Source organism: Sesamum indicum, linkage group LG5, assembly GCF_026168435.1.
Source record: "Sesamum indicum cultivar Baizhima isolate 11 linkage group LG5, ASM2616843v1, whole genome shotgun sequence".
In the NCBI taxonomy this organism is placed as follows: domain Eukaryota; kingdom Viridiplantae; phylum Streptophyta; class Magnoliopsida; order Lamiales; family Pedaliaceae; genus Sesamum; species Sesamum indicum.
Window position 1 is genome coordinate 16,208,145 of NC_142661.1, and position 24,882 is coordinate 16,233,026.

General features: G+C 32.3%; 2 protein-coding genes across 2 annotated transcripts; both read left to right on the forward strand.

Annotated features, from left to right (window-relative positions):
- Positions 1-3,710: 3,710 nt before the first annotated feature.
- Positions 3,711-8,384, forward strand: LOC105161848 (beta-galactosidase). The gene is made up of 18 exons (XM_011079674.3): positions 3,711-4,139; positions 4,243-4,338; positions 4,450-4,562; positions 4,776-4,842; positions 4,942-5,034; positions 5,124-5,267; positions 5,560-5,648; positions 5,748-5,853; positions 5,941-6,028; positions 6,132-6,250; positions 6,351-6,515; positions 6,617-6,792; positions 6,896-7,005; positions 7,100-7,209; positions 7,302-7,412; positions 7,504-7,614; positions 7,698-7,903; positions 7,979-8,384. The coding sequence occupies exons 1-18, from the start codon at positions 3,963-3,965 to the stop codon at positions 8,085-8,087; spliced, it is 2,190 nt and encodes a 729-aa protein (XP_011077976.1). The 5' UTR covers positions 3,711-3,962; the 3' UTR covers positions 8,088-8,384.
- Positions 8,385-11,008: 2,624 nt separating this feature from the next.
- On the forward strand, positions 11,009-15,091 carry LOC105161849 (beta-galactosidase). Its single transcript, XM_088880456.1, is given in 16 exon segments — positions 11,009-11,266; positions 11,360-11,455; positions 11,567-11,679; positions 11,913-11,979; positions 12,081-12,173; positions 12,263-12,406; positions 12,566-12,654; positions 12,785-12,890; positions 13,004-13,088; positions 13,231-13,349; positions 13,435-13,611; positions 13,717-13,883; positions 13,982-14,279; positions 14,364-14,474; positions 14,655-14,765; positions 14,882-15,091. Coding segments are annotated over 16 exon segments (2,151 nt in total). The 5' UTR covers positions 11,009-11,101.
- Positions 15,092-24,882: the final 9,791 nt, after the last annotated feature.

A 24,882-nucleotide genomic window follows, 5' to 3' on the forward strand; every position in this document is an offset into this window, starting at 1 on the left:
AGTACAAAAGTAGAAATCTTAAATATATATATATATATATGTATATTATTACAAAATAAAAAAAATAGGGTGGGACTTCATAAATCCGTTAGGGAAGAATGAGTCTAGGGTGGCAATGGAGTGGGTATGGGGCGAGATGGGGTGGACCCAGGACCAAGTTTGCTACAAAACTCATCGGGGCAGTTCTGACCCGGTAAACCTAACTTTTTTTTTTTTTTTTTTTTGGAAGAATTTAATTGTTCCACAAGTATAAAGAGAAAAAAATCAACATATGAATTATAATTAAATTATCCAATCGCCTAACTCAAGTACTAAAGGAAAAAAGTGGGGTGCAAATTTTTTTGAATTTGGGTTCAATTATCTTTTCTAATTGTGTCCGTGACATATGCGAAGATTACAATCCTTATAACTGATTTACAGTCACTAAAATTCAAGATTTAACCATATAGGAATCAACAAGACATGAGTGACACTTCATAGATCCGTCAGATTCCTATTGTATGTATATATATATAGGAAAAAATGCAAACAATTTTCTTATGATATTGTAATGAGCAAATTACTCTATATGCAAAAAAAAATTAGTAATTTATCCCCCTGTATTTTTTAAAATGCAGCAATTTACCACCCTATATTTTTTAAAATGAAGCAATTTACCTCCCTAAAAAACGTGGTAAATTACTTCGTTTTAATTAATACGAGAGAGGGAGGAGGTACATTGTTTCTTATTTATTTTTTTTTACAGAAAAATAATCTACTCATTTATAATAATATCACATGAGATAAATTGCATTAAACACGAAGAAACATAGAAATATTGTTTGTTAAAGAAGTAAATGAGTGCAACAAAATTAGGAGGGGATTGGGAAAAGAAAGGGTTTGGCTTGGAAGCTACCATCATCATTCCTTTTACTCTCTTGTACGCGTTGCAGCACTTACACTCATAACCACCCAATTCATAACGGTATTGACAGCTTTGCTTTGCTTTTCTTTTCTTTCTGTTCCAACCTTCCCATCATATCTTTTCAAAACCTAAGAATGCTTAGGACAAATTTCATAAAAATTACCTTATACCCAATCAAATGCGCTCATAATCACATGACAAGTGTAATAAATATACAATTTAAAAATATTATTATACTTATCAAATAATTCGTGTATAATTTAGGAAGAGCGACGAACAAAAATTAATTTGATTTGATTATATATAATCGGAATATTATTTTTTTTTTCAAGAAATGAGAATTAGAGATGATACTGAATTATTATTAGACTCGATGAGTATTGAGTCTACTAATGAGTGGAAGGATGCGTCTCGAGTTGTTTTAAAAAATATATATATATGAGAAATTACTTATTAATTCACATAAAATATAAATATAATACTCTATAAATTAATTAAACCAAGGAAAAATAATTAATGACTAGTTTCTACCTTTAATTAATGTACAATTAGTGCAAATAAAATTAGAAAAACTACAAATTCTAGATAATAAAAAAAACCATGAACAACATATAAGTATGCAAATTAAAATTCAATATTTATATACTAATAACATTATTTTGTCTTACCTAAAGGGTATAATGAATTTTCAAATATAAAATGTGAATTTCTTAAATATTTTAAAAATTATAAAATAAGATTATTGTTGTATTTAATGAATTTGGGAAGGTTGAGTATGAAGTAGATTAGTCTTGATTTGTGATTCCTTCTAGGATCTCGCAATGCCCCAAAAATAAAAAGAAAAAAAAAACATTAATTTTTTACTAATACGACTCTTCCTCATCTCTAATGAAAATAAATTAAAACTAAAGGCATTTATTGCGAGATGTAAAACGCGTCTATTGCGTGACCAATTCAAACTTTCTGTCTAAACCAATACCTCTTGTTTTTTTATATTTTTTTTATTTATAATACGCATATAATCAGATAGATATGATAAAAATTTCAAAATAAATACTAATATATAATAAAAGACGGAACAAGTGATCAACATAAATAAAAAGTGTAAAATAAAAATCATAAATATCAGTGATTAATAGATAACATCGACCATTTAATTACATTGATACCTAAGTGTATAACTAATATAGATATACAAATTATATAATTTAATTTATTTTTTTAAAATAAATTATAAGTAATATCAATTAATATTCATTATAAAATAAAAAATATAATACAATTTAAAATATGCTGCTTAATCTGTCAGTCATAAGCAGTCGTAATTTTGTACATCACCTTGAGAAACAAAAATTGACTTGTGCTACGTCATTTTCTTCATAGAGAAAGACTTTCAATACAAGTCCGTCCCATCTCATATCTTATTTTACATGCCAGATTATATCGATATCTTTTGAAATTAAGTTTAAGTATAAAAAAGTGTTTATTCGTTGTAAATTACAGTTACGCTTCTCAAGCGATGGTTAATGTAATATATCTCGAAGTCGAAGGGTTGTTTTCTGTAAAATTATAAGTACACTCCTGAAGGAGGTGATAGTGTAATATATCTCAAGGCATGTTTGTGTAAGGTTTTGCCACTAAATATAGGTATACTTATAATTACAAGTACCAATGCAAGGAGTGTAATGGGCTCTATACTCACAAATGGTGATTACTGACACTGTCGGACCAATTTTTTATAAAGGCAAAAATGCCCTTAAACTAATAAGATAACTAACTCATTCCACCTTCCAAATTATACATTAACTAATAAATTAGTTTTCTTTTCATTTTTTTTTTACTGTAATGCATTTATTTGTATATTTTATTCTTATTTATAATATATTTTCAAACGTGAATTATACGCACGTAGAAATGACGTTCCATAACGACTAATTCTACTAATGGTAAGAGTGTTTGTATAGATAGACCTATTTTCAGGGAGCAGAATGTAATTTATCCTATTTGATATATACAATTATTTTTATAATCTCTCAATTTAAATTGAAATAAATGACCCGACTTAAAATACAAGTGGTATGTCTGAATAAAAGTATACAATTATTTTTTGTTTCCTATGATGTAAAGTTTAGTACGTAGTAATATTTTAGTAAACGGGTAAGGATTCATATCATGTAAAAAAATGTGGAATGAGCTACTAACTAATATAAGCTACCCAAGATTTTTCAAACGTGACTAATAATTCCTTTAGGTTTTACGCACAAAAGATGAATTGTTAAAAGTGAAGACAAACATGCCTTCCTTTCCAAGTGGAGTATTTTCGATTTTCACGTTTTTTCAATTTCTTTTTTTTAATGGTGTAACGGTTTAAAATAAGCGTATATTATTTTATTACGAAAAATAAATTGAAAAGAATGTCTTGATTTATATTTTTTTGCTTTTAAACGGCTTATTGATACAAGTCCAAAACTATTAGTAATTTCCTCGCGAATTTTTATAGTTTATTAGTAAAATTATAAATATTAAATTATTCCACCAAATATTCTAATTTTAGTGTTTTTTTTTTTTTTCAGTTTCTACCTTTATTTTCAAATGAACGTAACTTTTACTGCTGCTTAGTTTGTAGAGGCTGTTGGTGACATAAATTTGAAGGGAATTGGAAGGGAGAAGAGAGCTGTTTTCTGGTTGAAGTGTTTATGATAAGGAAGAAGATTAAAGCTGAAAAGAGAGATAAAAATGGATGAATTCATGGGGCCCTCCTCCACTCTATATATCTATATAAAGCAGTTGGAGCTTCCCCATTTTCTCATGCACCATAACCAAACCTCCCACTTCAGCTCTGGGCATCTTTCTTTTTTTTTTTATATACACAGATTCACTCACAAACAAAACCTATTTCATTCATCAAGAAACACATACATATATTTGAGTAATAGCTTATTTTCAAGAAGACAAAAGACAGGAACCCCCCACCCCACACCACACCACCACCAGAATATATATATATATATATATGTATGTATGTATGTATGTGTTGCTTGGAGACTCTGAATGAGTGATGGGTTCAATGTGGAAAGTATTAAAAATCAAAACTTTGGTGTTGGTAGTCTTGTTTTCGTTGGCTTGCTCTTCGGTTAGAGCCACTGTTTCATATGATGACAAAGCCTTCATCATCAATGGGAAGAGAAGGATTCTCATTTCTGGGTCCATTCACTACCCAAGAAGCACTCCTGAGGTACAACTTTTCAATGCTGTGTTTGTTTCTTCCTTTTGATTTTTGTGGGGATTGTTTTAGTATTAACTGTTAACTTTGTCCAATGGTTTTTGTTGGGAAATAGATGTGGCCTGATCTTATACAGAAGGCTAAAGATGGAGGCTTAGATGTTATACAGACTTATGTGTTTTGGAATGGGCATGAGGCATCTCCTGGAAAAGTAATGCAACAGTTCTTCTCTCTGTGTGTGTGTTTGAATTTTTGCAATTTCAAGAAACCAATCTGTTTTTCTTTTTTGTGTTTTTTTAATTTCTTGTTTTCGTTCGTCCAGTATAATTTTGAGGGGCGGTTTGATCTTGTCAAGTTCATCAAACTGGTACAGCAGGCTGGCCTTTATGTTCATCTCCGCATTGGGCCCTATGTTTGTGCAGAATGGAATTTTGGGTAATACTTATATTCTCACAAACATGCAATTAGCCCAGAATATGTTTCTTGATCATTTGCAGCCCTTTGAAGTTTGTAGTAGTCGTTCCTCGAGGCAAATAACTAATCAATACGATTGAGAAATGATATTAATCATCGTTTCATTCTGTCGAACTTTGAACCAGAAGGCATGTTTCTCCATGTGCCCTGTTTTAATGCTCTGTTTTGATGCAGGGGATTCCCAGTTTGGCTAAAATATGTACCAGGAATAGAGTTCAGAACAGACAATCAGCCTTTCAAGGTTCTATTTCCAGTAGCTTATTTGACTTTGTTAACTCCGTTTATGTGGACCTAATTTTCAACTGACTATTTTGGCATTTATTGGTGGGCTATGATGAAGGTGGCAATGCAAGGGTTTGTTGAAAAAATCGTCAACATGATGAAGTCGGAAAAGTTGTTCGAGTCACAGGGAGGACCGATCATTATGTCACAGGTTGAAAATAGTTCTCTCTTCATTTTTTCTACATCTATGAATTGTTCACTTTGTTATAATCAATTCTATTAATTGAATAATATTTGCAGATAGAAAATGAATACGGACCGGTGGAGTGGGAAATTGGTGCTCCTGGGAAAGCTTACACAGCTTGGGCTGCAAAAATGGCTGTTGGACTTAACACTGGTGTTCCATGGATCATGTGCAAACAAGAAACTGCCCCTGATCCCATCGTACGAATTGTCCTACTTTCTTTTATTTAGAGCTAGCACCCTCATTAAATGTGACATATATTTTTAGAGAATTTATTCGGCAGAAGTTGACTATTTCAGTTGATATTAATGTTTGATCATAATTTCAATAGCTGCAACACAAATTAGTTAAGATGGGGTCCCACGACTTGTTGAGTTTATCTTATTTATTAAGGAAATCTACACAACTTTGTCAACAAACTTGTCAATTTCTTGAAGGTGACAGGAATAAAGTTTTCTGATATATATTTTCTTCATTGTGTGGCTATTACAGATAGATACATGCAATGGTTTCTATTGCGAAGGCTTCCGTCCAAACAAGCCCTGGAAACCAAAAATGTGGACTGAAGTCTGGACCGGCTGGTGAGTGACTGAAATATCAGCTACGTGCTTAAACTTTCTTTCTCATGTTGAGATTTCTCTGTTTGATGATATTCCTTGTTTGTCTTGTGTGTTCCTAAGGTACACGCAATATGGTGGCCCGGTTCCTCGCAGACCTGCTGAAGACTTGGCTTTTGCAATAGCCAGGTTTGTCCAGAATAATGGTTCGTTCTTCAATTATTACATGGTAGGTCTATTCTCCTTTCTGTTTAATTTGATGCTTTATTTCTGGGATGAGAAAATCTTCACATTTTCTCACTTGTTTGCTCTACAGTACCACGGAGGAACCAACTTTGGTCGGACGGCAGCTGGGCTTTTTATTGCCACCAGCTATGATTATGATGCTCCATTAGATGAATATGGTAAGGAAGAATACACCTATGATCGTTGTGTCCAACTTATGTTTGTTAAAAATAAGTAGTTTATGCATTATAGTCATCTGTCTCTTACTGATACTATGTGTAGGGCTTCCAAATGAGCCGAAATACGGGCACTTGACTAATTTACACAAAGCAATTAAGCAATGTGAACCAGCTTTAGTTTCATCGTATCCCACCATCACTTGGCCTGGTAAAAATCAAGAGGTAAATCATACAGTATGTTACTGTATAAAACCAACTGAGTGTTGTGTGTGTGTCTCAGTACACTGGCATCTGAAATAGCTACTTTCTGATATATCTCTAGGTTCACGTCTTCAGATCAAAATCGGGGGCTTGTGCTGCATTTCTTTCCAACTATGATCCCACGTATTCCACGAAATTGACATTTCAGAATAGGCAATACGAATTGCCTCCTTGGTCAATCAGCATTCTGCCCGACTGCAAAACGGAAGTATACAACACTGCCCGAGTAAGGAAAAAGTTTGTTCAGTATGGATTTTGCAACACAGTGTGTGCATAGAAGTAAATGAAATCCAAGTCCAGATTTTAATGCGTATAGTGTGGATGCAGATTAGCTCCAAAGGCTCAACGGCAAAGATGGTACCCGTGAGTGGTGGATTGTCTTGGCAGTCGTATAGTGAGGAGACACCTTCCGCTGATGACCGTGACACACTTGCAATGCAAGGTCTATGGGAGCAAGTCAATGTTACCAGAGACTCCTCTGATTATTTATGGTACCTTACTCAGTAAGTGAACAAGCAAAAGAATATTTGTCGATCTTTTGTCTATTTTTAGGCAAACAGTACTAGTAGTTACTGATCTTTTTCTGTTCATAAACTACAACTACAGAGTTAATATAGCTCCTAATGAGGGATTTCTGAAGAGTGGGCAATGGCCTGTTCTCACAGCCATGTCTGCAGGGCATGCCTTGCATGTTTTCGTCAATGGCAAGTTATCAGGTGATTAGTCCTAAGCACTTTTGCTTATAACATTATGCGTTTTCTTTAGAGTTTTATCGAGTTTGACTCATGTGTTTTGTCGTTCTTGTGATAGGAACTGTGTATGGGGGCCTGGATAATCCCAAACTGACATATACCGGCTATGTGAATCTAAGAGCCGGAGTTAACAAAATCTCTTTACTGAGCGTTGCTGTGGGGCTTCCGGTTAGTTTGCCCTCTCTCACCTCTGTCTTCTTTGGCATTACTAGTGTGTGCATTAAGCTTTTCTTGTAATAATCCTTTTCAATCCGGTTTAGAATGTTGGCTTGCACTATGAGAGGTGGAACGCAGGAGTTCTTGGGCCCGTGACCTTAAAGGGTCTCAATGAGGGGACTAGAGACTTGACAAAGCAGAGTTGGTCATACAAGGTTCTTCACATATGCAATTGTTATCTCACAGCAAGTCTTAATTTAGATCATGAGTTTTAAGCTCACGTTTTATGTATTCAAATGACTATAGGTTGGCCTGAAAGGCGAAGCACTCACCCTTGATAATGTCACTGGAAGTTCGTCAGTGGAATGGGTCGAGGGATCCCTCTTGGCTCAAAAGCAACCTCTAACGTGGTACAAGGTAAACTCCTTTTTCCCGACTCCAAGAAGAGATTAACTTAATTTGTCTACCTTGTATCCTTGTAATACCGTTTGTCTTTCCAGACTACATTTAATGCACCACAAGGGAACGACCCGGTGGCGTTGGACATGATCAGCATGGGAAAAGGTGAAATATGGGTTAACGGTGAAAGCATAGGCAGACACTGGCCAGGATACACAGCAAAAGGCAGCTGCGGTGGCTGTAACTATGCAGGCACATTCACAGAGAAGAAATGCCAAAGCGGCTGCGGCCAGCCCTCTCAAAGATGGTGAGACTGACTTTCATGCTTACTCTTTCTTTAAGCAAATCATGTAGTAGTATCTGATCAAACTGTAAACTCCAGGTATCATATCCCACGTTCATGGCTGAAACCAAGTGGGAACCTGTTAGTAGTGTTTGAGGAGTGGGGCGGCGACCCGACTAAAATTTCTCTGGTTACAAGAACAGCATAACAAAGCATGCAGAAAACATCAGCATATTAGCTACTGAATAAATACACACCGGACAGCTTTCCGATCAAGGAGTTTTATACCTTTGGAAGGAACTTCTGTTCAAGATTTACACATAGTTGAAGAAAGTTCGACAAGCCCGCTAATTGATTTCTGCGGATAAATACTTGTACAGTCATATAATACTCCAGTCAGGAATATAGAAAATGCAATTGCATAAAAGTAGAAGGCATCTCTGTATTTGGAAGTAGTTTGCTGTGAAAGATGAAAGTATTTGCTATCCAAAGTGTTATTGTGAAAGTTATTGTCCTCAGAAATCAGTTCTTTTTACATGAATTGTTGTTTCTGCATGGAATGCAAAACTTTGAGTCAAACTGCATAGGATCTAAAACATTTAAGGCCATATTTGGACTGAAATATTTAAAGAAAGGATTTCAAATGATTCAATATCAAAGGGACATATTGTTATGTGCAGAATAATATTTAATGTAAAATTCAAGAAATTGAGAAATATTTTAATTATTTACTCTGTTTTTACATATAGAAATTTCTGGATTATCCCATTATAATCCAGAAAGTTCTTGATGTTCTTGAGTCATGCATACAAGTATAGAACCTTACTAATTTAGAGTGTTCTAGACATAGGTAGAATCTTGTATAAAATTCTTGAATAACTTGAATTTGGAACAAAGTAGATTTCTCTATGAAAAATAGATAGCTAATGTAATTTCTAAAAATGTCTCATTTTGTGAACATCTTTGGAATGCTATAGGAAGTTCATGGAGAGCTCTGAATTGCCTCTCTCCAACCTCTTAATGCTTTTGTTCCTCACTGCCCATTTCTGTCTCTATATCCGTCTCTATTAGAGACGGAACAAATTTTGTCTTTAAATTTCGTCACCGATATCCTATTTTCTTTTAGTGAATATGGATAATACAGAAAGAACTAACGCCTCAATCGGAAAAAAAGTCGATTAAATGAAGGGTAAAAGTGAAATACTAATAAAGTTATGGGTGTGTTTTTGTTTATTGGATATTAAGATTAAATAACTTATAAGATGTTTTAAAAAAAGTGGGTTGAAATTATTTTTCTTTTTAAAAAAGCTTATACAGTCCAAACATTATATTTTAGGACCTTATATAAAATAAATTTGTCAAATGATTTTCAAAAGCTTATAAAATCTCAAACGCCTTATAAGATGCTTTGAGAAGCTCCTATAATTGATGAACTCTTGGATGAATTGAATGGGACATGAGACTTCTCCAAATAAGATTTGGCATCAGGATATTTGAAACTCGAGGATGTGTTCAGAACTACCATTCTCACTCATCAAGGACATTATGAGTTTCTTGTTGTGTATTTTGGTCTATATAACACTTCCACTTTCCAACTTCTTATGAATCAAGTATTAGCAAAACATATGAGGAAATTGTACTTGTATTGTTTTGAAGATATACTAATTTGTTATAGATCTTGGGCTGATCAGATGACACACTTGCAAATTACCCTTGATTTGTGAAAACTAACCAGCTCTAGGCTAAATGAGCAAGTGTAGCTTTGGGAAGGATTTTGAAGAAAGGTAAAAAGATTTGTGTGGAGAGCAATACTGAGCTGAGCCAGAAAATCATTAAAATACTCCATAGCTCATCTCTTGGAGGTGATTAACACTTTATCAGAGGGTCAGAAGCATGTTTTATTGGCCCAGGTTAAAAATTTACATGACTAAATTACCAGCGCTTTAAGTTAAAAGATTAAAATGCCATTCACCCTAAATTAGGGGATTAATTTTGCAATTAGCCCATTTACTATTACCTACACAAAGTAAGAACCTATTTTACTTAAAACTTTTCATAGAAAAGTCAAAGTTAGAACTATATTTCTCAATAATTGCAACAAAAGAATTGATATTTTTACAAAATAATTATTACTAATGATATTTTTTCAAAATAATTTAAAGTTTATAACATGTTTATAATTTTTATAACTATCTTTTAAACAAATAATAAAAAAATAAGATAGATATTGATTGTTCACTCGCACATGGGTGCACCTAAAAAAAAATAGATACGTTCCCTTTTATAAAAGGAAAAAGAAAATAAAACATCAATTAACTCACTTAAATTTTGATTGGTTCAAAATTTCAAGTAAAATTGATAAAGTAAATGCAGCAAATTGATAAGAAACATAATGTAATATCTTTGAGAAAATAATGAAAAATAGTAAATAATGAATAAGAAAGATGACATTGAAAATCAAACGGCAGCAGTAGGTAACAATAAATAATTTCATCAAGAAAACTCAATAAATTGATGAAGTCAAGCAAGACGCTTTATCCGGCCAACAAAATCGGACGAGCAAATGATACAAAACCATGTATTTACATAACAACTTACTTAATTATATTGTTATTTAATTTTTAAATTTTCATTGAATATAAAGCTTTTACAATAAGTTCTAAAAGTTCAAATTCATTAATCAAGATGAATAAGATTTTTTCATTTATAAATTACTTATTAAATTTCGAATTAATATTTATTAATTTATGAAATATTATATATATTTGCTTAATTAAAATTTTAAATATATAAATATTTTGTCAATTTATAATGTGATAAATATCACATGCAATGCACGTGGTTGCTACTAGTCCATTAAAAAGTATATTAAAAATATTTTAGCGTAATGCATCTATTAATTCAAAATGAATAGAATTAAAATTTAAGAAAATTCAAAATAAGATCTTGTTTTTAGATAAAATAAAAGGTTCTGATTTGCTTCCATCCATTTGTGGGAAGGATTTCAGCCGAAACTTGCTCATGTTCTCATGCAAATAACCAAACTACATGAGTGTGTGCGTGTATATATATACACACTCTCACAACTCATTCTCTGAAGAAGAAATAAAACAAAGAGGGTTAAGACATTTGGCTTGATTGTGCTAGAAAATTTCTCTGAATTGGAGGACTCAATAAGACAGCAGAAAGAAGCAAAAGCCCCACAACCAAGGCGAATGAGTGATGGGTTCAGTATGGGAAATGTTGGTGTCCTTGATCGTGTTCTTGTCAGTGGCTTGTGTTTCAGTTAGAGCCACTGTTACATATGATGAAAAATCCTTCATGATTAATGGGGTGAGAAAGATTCTCGTTTCTGGTTCCATTCACTATCCAAGAAGCACTCCTGAGGTACCATGCATTACGTGCAATCTTCGCTTTGATTTGTGTCTGATTCTTTTAGTATTGATGTGTTGATAGATTTACTGTTTGCTGGATATGTAGATGTGGCCTCAACTCATACAGAAGGCTAAAGAAGGCGGTTTAGATATTGTGGAGACTTATGTGTTCTGGAACGGGCACGAACCGTCTCCTGGAAAAGTAATGCAAATCTGTCATGTCTTTTAACCCCATTAGTCCCTCTTCCAGTAATGAGTTTTTTGCTATTTCAAGAAATCAACAAAATTTACATTTTTCTCGTTGCTTATTCAGTTTAACTATGAGGGGCGGTTTGATCTTGTCAAGTTCATCAAACTGGTACAGCAAGCTGGCCTCTACGTTCACCTCCGCATTGGGCCTTATGTTTGTGCAGAGTGGAATTATGGGTAATGCATGGATTCATTTAAAGATGACATTATGCAAAACTATAACATTTATGGATGTTTTATCTTAAAGTACTGTGGCTTAGCCTAGAAAAAGTTTCTTGATCATTCGCCCAAGTTTGAAGTATTCGTTGCTAGAGTACTTATTATGTGATTAGTTTGGCACTCTTGAACTTAGAGTAGGTTGATGATGATGGGCTTTACGTCCTCTGCTTTTATCCTCTATTTTGATGCAGGGGACTCCCGGTTTGGCTAAAATATGTACCAGGAATGGAATTCAGAACGGACAACCAGCCTTTCGAGGTTTGCCATTTCTAGCAGCTTATTCACATTCTGAACTTTCATTTATCTACCACCAATTTTCAACTGATTATGTTGGTATTTACTGATGGACTATGACTAAGTTGGCAATGAAAGGATTTGTCGAAAGCATTGTCTATATGATGAAGTCAGAAAAATTGTTTGAGCCTCAGGGAGGACCGATCATTATGGCACAGGTCGGAAGATCTTTCTCTTTCTTCTTCCTTTCCATCCATAACTTGGCAACTTGTTATAATCAATTGAATGAATTGAATAATATGTGCAGATAGAAAATGAATATGGACCGGTGGAGTGGGAAATTGGTGCTCCTGGTGTAGCTTACACAGCTTGGTTTACAAAAATGGCTGTTGCACTTGATATTGGTGTTCCATGGATCATGTGCAAACAAGAAACCGCCCCTGCACCGATGGTACAATTTTCCTACATTTTCCATAACAACTATCAAATTCCTATTTTCTTTTGTTCAGTGCTAGTACCCTCAATTTCTTGAAGGCGGCTGGTCGAAATTATTGCGAATTTTACTTCCACAAGATACAATGTTATGCTTATCACTCTGTTGTTGTTACAGATTGATGCCTGCAATGGTTTCTATTGTGATGGCTTCAAACCTAGCAAGCCTAATGAACCCAAAATGTGGACTGAAGTCTGGAGTGGCTGGTAAATAACCAAAATATCAACTGTGTAACTAAATTACTTTCTCATGTTCCATTGCATTTTCGATTCATCTTCTGATAATCTATTCCAGGGAGATTTCGATATTCCTTATTTCTATTATATGTTTTCTTAGGTATACACCATTTGGTGGTCCGCTTCCTTACAGACCTGTCGAAGACTTGGCTTTTTCAATCGCAAAGTTTGTCCAAAGTAACGGCACGTTCTTCAATTATTACATGGTAAGTCTACTTTCCTTTCTGTTTCTGGTTTGGTGTTGTGTTCTTTGATGTACTTCGGTTCAAGTCTTTGCAGAGAAAAAATCTTACATATTTTAGCTTGTTTTGTTCTCTAGTACCATGGAGGTACCAACTTCGGTCGATCATCTGGTCTTTTTGTTACCACCAGCTATGATTTTGATGCCCCCTTGGACGAATATGGTAATGTCTGGAATTCAGTTTTATCTTCTAATATCGTGCAGCACGAATATCGTGAAGAAAATAGTTGTTTATGCTTAATAGTCATCAAGCTCAAATATCATCAGTAATCTAAAACCAATGGCTTACTAATACTATGTACTAGGACTTCCAAATGAGCCGAAATGGGGGCACTTGACTGATTTACACAGTGCAATTAAGAAATCTGAAGAAGCTTTACTTTCATCATATCCCACCATCACCTGGCCCGGTAATAATCAAGAGGTAAACCAAAACAAAGCGTGTGTGTGTGTGTGTTTGTTTGTTTCAGGCTGGCATCTAAACTAGCTTCTTTATAATGAATCTCCAGGTTCGTGTCTTCAAATCAGATTCAGGGGCTTGTGCTGCATTTCTTGCCAACTACGACACTGCGGACTGGACGAAATTGACATTCCAGAATTTCCCATATGATTTGCCTCCTTGGTCAATCAGCATTCTGCCTGACTGCAAAACTGAAGTTTACAACACGGCCAAAATAAAGAGAAAGGTTCTTTATAGTGAAAGATGATCTCTTTTTATGTCATTCTAGTTTGATATGTTTTTCATTTGGTCTGAAAGGTGTCGTTCTCTCAAATAACTATGTCTATTGCAGATCGGCCCCACACGTAAGATGAGACCCGCGATCAGTACATTTTCTTGGCAATCCTACAACGATCACATTCCTTCTGCTGGCGATCAAGATACATATCCAATGCAAGGTCTTTGGGAGCAAGTCAACGTTACGAGAGACTACTCTGATTATTTATGGTACCTGACTGAGTAAGTGTAACCAACGAGATGATCATTATTGATCTTTTTCAAGCCAAACAGTAACAAACATTATTGATCATTTTCCTCTCCATGAACGGTGACTACAGAGTCGATATAGATCCTAATGAGGGATTTCTGAAGAGCGGAAAATGGCCTCAGCTCACCGTCATGTCAGCAGGGCATGCCTTGAATGTTTATGTCAACGGACAGTTATCAGGTGATAATCTTATAACAACATGCTCTTTCTTCGTCGTCTTATAGAACTTTTCACTAATGTGTTCTGCCTGTGTGATAGGAAATGTGTATGGGACCCTGGAGAAACCCCAGTTGACATTTACCAGCAATGTGAATTTAAAAGCCGGCATTAACAAAATCGCTTTGCTTAGTGTTTCTGTGGGGCTAGCGGTTAGTTTCACCCGTTCTCACCTCTGTCTTTCTTTGCATTAGCAGAGTTGTGTGATCTAAATCAGTTCGTCTAATCCATCTCAGAATGTCGGGGTGCACTATGAGAAGTGGAATGTAGGAGTTCTCGGCCCTATCACTCTCGATGGTCTCAATGAAGGTACAAGAGACTTGACAAAGCAGAGCTGGTCATTTAAGGTTTGTGCCATTATCAGTTCTGTCAAGAATGCTGGCAGAAATTTTCTCTCCACTTAACATCGTAGGCAACAAAGATCGAAACATTGTTCTTATTCTCTACAATATCTCATAGCAAGCCTTAGTTTATCTACGAAACAGAAGATTTCTTGACTGACATTCTATGCATTTGTACATGGATAGGTTGGGTTGATAGGCGAAAGACTCAAACTTGACACCACGGCTGGAAGTTCTGCAGCGCAATGGGCTCAAGGATCGCAGGTTTCTCTAAAGCAACCTCTAACATGGTATAAGGTGAGTCCATTTCTCATACACCCGACTCTTCCCAAATCCAAGAAAAGGACACTAACTTAATCTGCCACGTATATTTTTGTGATACCGTCTCGTTTAATATGTTATGGTCTCGCCAGACGACATTTGATGCACCAGATGGGAACGATCCGTTGGGGTTGGACATGTACAGCATGGGAAAAGGTGAAATGTGGATAAACGACCAAGGCATAGGCAGACACTGGCCTGGAAATACAGCAAAAGGCAACTGCAGTAACTGTAACTATGCAGGCATATTCGCAGAGAAAAAATGCCTAGGCAACTGTGGCGAGCCCTCTCAAAGATGGTGAGACTTCTGTCCATGTTTACTCAGCCAACTTCGTTATCACTGTTTTCGTTTCTAAACAAACCGATCAAGAATGTGAGCAAACTGTAAATTTTTCAGGTATCACGTACCACGTTCATGGCTGAAACCAACGGGGAATGTTTTAGTCGTGTTCGAAGAATGGGGTGGCGATCCGACTAAGATTTCTATGGTTAAGAGAACGTTGTTGTAACGAAGCATCGGCTGCCCGATTTTGTGACTAGCCACTCCATGAACAAACTCCTGATTAGCTTTTGTAGAATGTTTGAGGTTTGGTACAGTTACACTGTACTACTCCAGCTATAGAGTCTTTTTCTTATTAAGTTTGAGTGGTTCGACTTCGATCCTCATCACGAGTCAGGACAAGCTCTAGGAGGATAGAGCAACTCAAATTTGCACCGAGTATTTATATATACTAGAAAGTATCACGTGCGAATAAGAACATGTATTTGAAAATGAATACGTTATTTATTAGTGATGTACACAAAATTTCAGTTTAATAAGATCCGTCATTTTTCATTTGAAGTTCATTTTTGCCTTGTAATATTATCCCTCTATACAATATTTCTATTACAATGATACTTTAAGGGTGATTGACGGATTTGGATTTGAAAAAAAAAATTGAAGAAAAAATTTCAAACGACTCCATTTAAAAAAAAATAAAATTAAAATCATTTTAATTTAATCATCTACTCACATTCAAATGATTTATTATTAAAAACTTAAAATCCATAATTCCAAATTCTTCAAGCTATTTATATTCAATTTTTAAAGTTATTGATAATTAAAAAATCAATCTAATTGAACATATTTGTAGTGTCAATACTTCTATTGTGTGGTTCTACAATTATAGTAGTGATATTTCAGGATCAAGTTATTAAATATATTTTAAGCTTATACTTATTATGATATTATTTAAATTTTTGTTTAAGTATTTACTTTGAAATATTATTCTATAAAGATGCTTTTTTGCATTTGCCTTGAAATTTTTTATTTCATATTTTTAGTAATAACTTTTCAATTTTATTTATATCAATCTAAATTGTATTCTCTACTTTTTATCCTATATTTACAACTTAATTTTTCATGATGTATTTGTTGTTATCATACACATATGGTGTTATATTAGAAACAACTGGCGTAGAAGTAAAAGTAACAACGTGCATAAAAAAATATTTAATTTTTTTCTCCAGAAAAAATCGAATGGTATTATAACCAACTCAGTCTAAGGCTCAAAAAATATTCATACAACTGAAAAACAGCATACGAAAAAAACCACGCTGAACCCAGCCTAAAAACCACAACCCAAGCTCCTCAACTAGTCAACTGATACAAACGAAGAACTTAGGTGATGAGTCGTGATTATGCATAATATACAATTCAATCATGTATAATCAGACGAACCAAACGACCTGTTTATAATAAATTCCGATGTAATCAGGCTTGATATATGCTAGTATATATACATATATATGTATGTATATATAGTCAGATTGTTGGCCTAATGACTAAAATATCTGAACTACCTCTTCCTTGGTGGAGAATAATGTCAAGTACAAGTACCGGGGCATCCCATTTTGTTCTTGACTTTATGTTTGCTGAATTGGCCCCTGGTACTTTGCCATGGGCCTGTCGGGCCTTTAATTGGAAATAATAAATGCTTAAGCAGTAACAGTACGGGCCAGGTGATTACTGGACAGGGACTCCCGGCCCGGCCTATTCGACAATTATAGTAAGGGGTAAATAGTACTAATGTTCCTTGAAGTTTGGCTCAATGATACAAACACTCCTTGTTTATTACAAAGTTATAAATACAACTCTTGATATTGTAATTACAAGTATACTTATATTCAGTAGCAAAATTTTACGTAAACATTCCTTTAAGGGGTGTACCTGTAATTTTATAAAGGACATAAAGTATTTATGTAATTAAACATAATCTCAGGGATGTCCGTGTATTTTACCTCGTAGTAATTTCAACTGAAAAGAAAATAGGAATTTGTTAACCCGAAAATAAATTTGAAAGAATTGAGAGTTATAATGTGGAGATGCATTAATGCATAACCCAAACAACAATCGAAAGTAACTATGTATCCATATTCCAATTTTTTTATTAATACCAGTATATTTGAAAATTTTGATTATTGAAGGGATCTATGTGTTAGATGAAAATAAAATTCAGGGCTATTAGATGTAATTTGTCAAATTATGGGAATCTACATGTAATTACATCAAATCTCAGGGAAGGAGAGTATAATTATCCCAAGATTTTATTAGGAAAATAATGTTTTCGGATAGTACACTCCCCTTTTCCTAAGGTTTGGTGTAATTATACGTAGACCCCCTATAATTTGAAAAATTATATCTAATTTTCTTAAGGTTTGCTTCTGTTTAACAAATAAATCCCTCTGTTAGTTAAAATCCACTGATTTATTGATATTAACAAAAAATTAGATGAATTATATTCATTTATTCTCAATTGACTTATTAGTGACTTATTATAAGTCAAACAATTTTTTGTAACAAAACTACCCTTATAATAGTAATGATATACCTCGTTACATTCATTAACGTGTGAAGATGTAGAAGGATATTTTAATCATGATAAAGTTTATTTGACCTACAATAAATTAGTAATAAGTCAATTGGTGGTAAATATGAATTTTTATCCTCTTTTTTTTTCAATATCATCAAATTCGATGATTAAGACTTTGTGTGTCCGTCTTTTTTTCTTTTTAAGTGAAAGTGATAAACTATGATTTATTGAATAAATCGATTACAATCACCAATATCAAATATCTATATCTAACAACGATCAAAAACTATATCAATCATCAGTAACATATAACTACATTTAATCAATAATTACTATTTAAGTAGACCAACAACTACTATTAAAGTAGAATAACATCTCCACAAGTTGACGGGGTTTGAACATATGACCTTAAAGTCATAGGGCCTCAACTTCGTCAATTCAATTAGACCATATTGGCGTGTTGTGTCGAGTTCAGTAGTTGTGATTTGGGACGTCTTACTTGACCCTATTTATAAATCGTTCTGTTACACAATTGTAATAATAACATTATCAGCGTAGATAAATATTTGAAATGGACATTAACACAATCGTAATAATAACTGACGAGGCTTCCCCAGGTTTCTCATCAAAGGGCTTAAGATAGTAGTAAATGGAGATGAAGAATATCAAGAGATCAGAAAAACACATTGAACAAAAAAAAAAGTTTCGAATAAACTCAACAATCATCAGATCAACCAATACGTTAATATAATAAAGAACAATGAATAAAACTGCAATAATCTTATATTAAGTAAGACAAATACCTACACATTCAGTAAAGTTCGGACTCATTGCATCGATCTTATTCACAAAACTTTAGCCTTATGCAAATTCCTTTTTTATCCGGAAAAAAAAAAAAATTCTGAACTTTAAAGTAGGAATGATCCCAAGAGAAAATATAGATAATATATAAAAGGAAATTTTTTACTCAAATCAGGTTTGACCAGACGAAACTAATCACATGACAAATATGATATATGATTAGTTAATTTTCTTGAACTGCATTCGTCACATATATCATATAATTGATTCAAATCCCACTAAACTCGATGGATATCCGGGGTGTAGAGGGGGAGGAAAGAGGTAAAAGGTAGTGGATAATTGGGGAATGATTGGGGCAGTAAATCTGAAATGAATGAGCAAGAGTAGGGGTAGGCATGGAATGGAGTAAATGATAGTCGGGAGGGTGAAGTGAAAGAAAGGGGGACATTTTTGTGGCTCAAGGATCCCACCTTTTATGATTCAATTATTGAATCATGTGCACTCCCATTACAACACTTTCTTCCACCAATTTCACTAACATCAAATTTTGACGTACTTTGAATTTTTCAAATCAGGAGATGATGAATAATTAAGTTACTGTATAGATTTTATTATTAATTAATTAAAGCTCGTACGATTTGATTTCTTCTATAAATGCTACTCATATATATATATATAGGGATTTTATTATTTCATTGGATGATCCACCTATTTATACAATTCATTAATGCATGTCCGAAATGTTTAACAATAATGATAGTTTTGTAATATACAATTTTTTAAGACGTTCAAATTAATAACTATTCATCTCGATCACAACCAAGTAAGTTTAAGTTATTTTTTTTTAAGTCGATTACGATTACATTTTAATATACGTTAATTATTAATGTTAAATATGTATCACTAACCATTAATTATTATTACAATAAATTAATAAATATTATTAAAATAGATCAATACAGATAAATTTGTGGGCCTCAAACAGTTCGTTACGATCAAGTAACTATATATACAAAATGAAAGAATATATCTATATTATATACTATTTATTAAGGAAAGACTGTTGTAATAACTACTTTGGTTTCGCAAAATGTGAATGGATTCAAATGACCTCAAATATATTTATTTCTTTTAGAATAATCACCATTTTATCCTTTCGTAAGTTTTTATCGTACGCATTTAAAGTTGATTCGTTTTATTGGTTTTGATTAGTTTTTTATTTTATCTTCATTCTGATCTTTCATTTAATTACACAAATATAATGAACTTTTAGAGTCTACGCCTGGATCAAGCGTGTTTTGATTGTTAGTTCATACTATGTATATACATATATATGTGTGTGTGTGTGAATATATATATATATAGATGTACGTACACTAGAAAAAAATTTACTATTACCTACATTTTAATGGCTATGGGCCAAAAGCCGTAAAAATGGACTATTATGATCTCGATTAAATAAAATTAACGTAAAGATTAAGTTTATCCACCATGGCAAAAATATTTGCAATGACTCTTAGCTATGAGAAAAGCTTTAGTTACATTCGCACAACCCACGTCCAACAAACGGTTGTGGTCTAGTTAATAATTATTTACTACGACTATTTATTTTTAACCTCACACGCATGTAAAATGAAGTTTCACACTTTTCACAATATATATATATATATATAGTCTCCCAAATATTAAAATTGGGTCGAAATTTTCATCACTCACAACAACGAAAACAATCATATAAAAATATAGAGAAACTACATCGAGTTCTCTTATAATTTGATAAAATTATAAATACATCTTTATGTTTTAAAAATTACCCAATTAAATTATTGAATAAATTATGACAAGGTTTTCTGAGGTGTGACATAACTAAGAACACCCTCTTGATATTTGACGAAATTATGTAATCATTGGATATAGTTTTGAAATTGTCAACTTTATCTTTACTGTAATTTTTTTTAGAAAAAATATTAAAAAAAAACAAGAATCGGACTAGGTGGATGGAAAAAATTGAAAATTATAAAAAAAAAAAATTATCTACTTAGTCTATAAAATAAATTCAAAAAATTTTAAAAAAATAAGTAAAATTATAGTTCATAGTCCACTAGAACATTAAGATCAGTTCACCAGAAAAAATGAAAATCTAACGAAAACTAACAGATTGAGCTAATTGATGTACGACCGTTAAACTCAGGGAGGTATTGATATTTTTTCAAATTACAGAAGGTATCTATAATTATGTCAAATATTAGAAAAGCCTGCTGTAATTTATCTTAAATTATTTAAAAAGAGAAAAGTTAAAACCCTAGAAATAGTTAAATTAAAGATATTAACAAGAAAAGGTGAAATTGAAGGGTAGAGATAAGAAATGATGGGGAGAAAGGTGAAAAACATGAAACAATAATGAGGACAAGAAGACATTAATGCAATGCTAAGTTAGCTCATCTCCCATCCTTTCAACCCTATCCCACCATTCATTCATTTGCACACACATCCATCCTTTTATCTCTTTTTAGCCCAACCTCAAACATTGTTCGGACAAATAAAATCCACCAAATTACAATTTGTCTACTACCTAACAAAAAAACAAAATACATTTTTAATCATATAAAACCCAGAGCGTACACTACCCAAAAAAATAAATAAAAGATAAATTATTTCTAACGCAAATTAGTCACTACGATTTAAAAACTATTATAAATCAATACTATCTGTCAAGATCAACAGAATCGATCCTAAAACTTAAGTTTTAACATCAGTTAATCAATATTCGCCATCGTTCACCTAATGGATAAAACATTTGATGTTATTTTTAGTTGTAGCTAATATTTTGTGTCATTTTAGTCGGGAAATTAATAATAATTAAATTGAAAATGACATCGTTCTAATGTACCCTAATTTACACGTATCACAAAGTACACTTCAATAATCATCGGTTCGAACTAATTAGGATAGAAAATTCAAGACCGGCAATCTTATTTTGATTGAACAGAAATTAGTCGGGACGATTGCAACTTTTGTCTGGTAATGACAAGGTGATAATTTTAGTTTTGTATAAATTCATTTTATAATTTGAAAACAAAGTCGTACGTTTAGGACAAAAAGAGTTAAAATTTGCTAAAATAATCGGGAAGTCATTAGAATAAAATTTACTATTGGCTACAATTTTATTGGTTGTGGACTAACGTTATGGTAAATAAATATTATTAATTATAATTAAATAAAAATCAATGCAAAAACTTAAATTATCCATCGTGAAAAGCTATTCTTTTTATGATTATAAGTCATTACAAATGTATTTTACCATGAAGTTTAGTATGAAAAATATTTTAGCCACACTCGCAAATATCACTGTCGACAGCCATCACGTGATCGTAGTCAATGACTATTTATTTTTAACCATGATAATAACTATAGCTTCTTGTGAGTGCACCTAATTAAGGTGGTCGGAATCGCAACGTCTGTAATTAGTCAGTAAAAGTCATCTATTAATCCACACAGCTAACAGTGATTTGCGAGAATGTACGTGTCAGTGGGAAAAATTAGAAGTTTCTGAACAAATAATCTAAATGAAACTATCATGATTAACATTGTGGGGAAAAACAGTAAAAAGCTTAATTAGCAGACAAAAATTATGAAAAGAAAAAATTATCACGACAAAAACATGGATCGGTCTGATAGATTTTTTTCTAGTACTACACAGACAAACTTAATTAATTCGTGGGCACGATGGGAGATGTTGTTCCCATGATTGAAAATCTTGATTGTTATATTTTTCAATCAATATCATTTAATGAAAATTTGAATGTAGAAAACATTTATTATTTTTTCTGCTTTATTTAAAGGGATTCCTGCACAGAAATTTACTATAATTATATATAAACTCCTTACAATTTAAAAAATTAAATTTAGTATTCCTGAAGTTTTGTGATCGTCTGATAAATAGGTCCCTTCATTAATCAGAATTGACCGAATTTGTTGGAATTAATAAAAAATCTGAATAAAAATTAATATTTACATTCCATTGACTTATTACATATTAAACAAATCTTTTGTAACTAAATTATACTTATAACGATAGAATTATATCTCGTCACGTGCATTAACATAATCAAAACAAGAGGCATGTCTTGTGTAATGCAAACACCGATTTCTAGGTGATATATAGCATAAATTAGGGTTAGTAACAAGATGGGCTGATTCATAAAATGGAGTTAATGTAGATGAATAAGCATTGATAATGATGCATCAACTTATGGTCATACAAGTAATGCTAATTAATGATGCTTTGGTGGATCCATCCCAGCAAATTAAGTTTAATAATAATAATCATAATAATTATGTTATCTGAAGCTATGATCATTATTAACAACTCCTAATCCCACTCATCATCACTTTCATTTCTTTTCTCATCATTTCCTCTTTTTAAATTTATGCCCCATCCATCCATCCATCCATCAATTATTGTCTTCCCCCATCACTCCATTCATCCTATTTTTGGCTCATTATTCTCTCCCAACATCACCACAAAATAAATAATTACTTTTTTTTATAATTAATTATCAATCATGGCTACGCAACGATTATTAACCGCTATTCTACAAATAAAGCCAAAATATTAGTTACAATTACAAATTATTATAAATATATCGCCTATAAGTAGAATTTTGAATTTACGTATCAATTTTGTCAAATAATATTAGTTTATCATATTCTTAAACTACAGTGATTTATAGTGTAGAATATTATTTTTGTTCTCTTTGTAGTTTTTGCCGATCGATTCATCAATGTGGTTTATTTCGTTTGTTGCATGTTTATTAAGTCATTATCTCGTTGAGTTTGAATTGGTCGTTGTTAATTAAATTTTAATTATTGCGAACTATCTATTCATGTATGTTTAATGAGTCGTATTTTTTTATCTAGTAGTTAAACCGGTTGAGCTAAGTAGTAGATATTAATTGTTAATTATTACTTAATTAATAACTTAATGTTGAAAGTTAAGCCGCATTGGACTCGTTTTAGTAATCTAAATGGAATTATGGCAATAATCAATTATTAGGAGAAATAGCATTAGGGTTGATATATTCTATGATTTATTAATTACGGAATTCTCATCGACAAATAGGATTCGCGTACAAAAAAAAATACATATGTATTTCAAAAAATATAAATCTCATCTAAGAAATATTTCAGTCAATCAATATTATAACAATAAAAAAATAGTTATTATAAGGAAAACGGAAGAAGAAAAGTGTAGGTTGGTTGAGAAAGTTGGAGATGGTCCATAGTGGGAAAAAGAGATGAAGAGATCATATTGATAGCAAATCTTGTTTGATGGAGTGCAGCTTTAAAGCATGCAATTATATATATATATATATATATATATATATCATTTTTTATTTTTTTATTTTATTTTATTTAAAATAAATAAATAATTACAACTATTTTTTCCGAGATTTGACATAATTATAAATATTTATCGTTCTTTAAAAAATTACAAATGTCATTTTGGTTTTAACACTACCGCTTCCGTTAGCACCTTATAGGTTTTCGTCTAATTTTTTATAGAGAATTTGACTAAAATATGTTTTTATTTTTATGATCTAATATTCTCTAAAGATTATTCATTTTTTCCACCCTCAATTTTTTTCTTAATTTTTTGAAATATTTTTTTTTATTTTTTATTGTCAAGGAGCTACATAATTATTTTTTATTTGAGGGGAATATTTATAATTTTTAAAACAACGAAAAGAAATTCTTAATCATACCAATGTCATATAAAGGAGCTCTAATTTAGAAAAAAAAAAAAAAAAAGAAAAAACAAAAGAAATTCGTATATTTTAATGTATTTGAGGATGGTCAAATATCTTCACAGCGTTCTATGAAGATTTAGATTAACATTGATTTGCGGGAGGATTGTACTTGATCTAAAGCTTAATTTACTCCTAATTATTTTTAATTACGTAGTTGCAACTACTGTTCTTCAATCCACATTAATTACAATTTTAATTTAATTCAAGATTAATGCGTACACGTAAACCTGCCACCCACCTACATTTATTGTTAACTTCACCTCCTTAATTTGTTATTAATCATCCACATTTTTTAGCTTAATAAATAAATGGGGATAATTAGGCCGTCCTCCCCTGTGATTATATGTCCACTGTGGGATTTGAAAAATTATATTTAATATGATTAATGTTTGTTTTCGTCTGATAAATATGTCTGTTTCTAACTCAAAATTTATTAAACTTGCTGATATACATAAAAGAATTTAATGAAAATCAATGTTTACCATCGATTAATTTATTACTAATTTATTACAGGTCAAATGTAATTTTTAAATAACTAAGCTACAATTATGCATCTTCACACGCTGATGTATGTAAGGAGGTATATCTTCAGTCATATAAGGGTAATTCGCTTAAAAATAATTTGTTTGA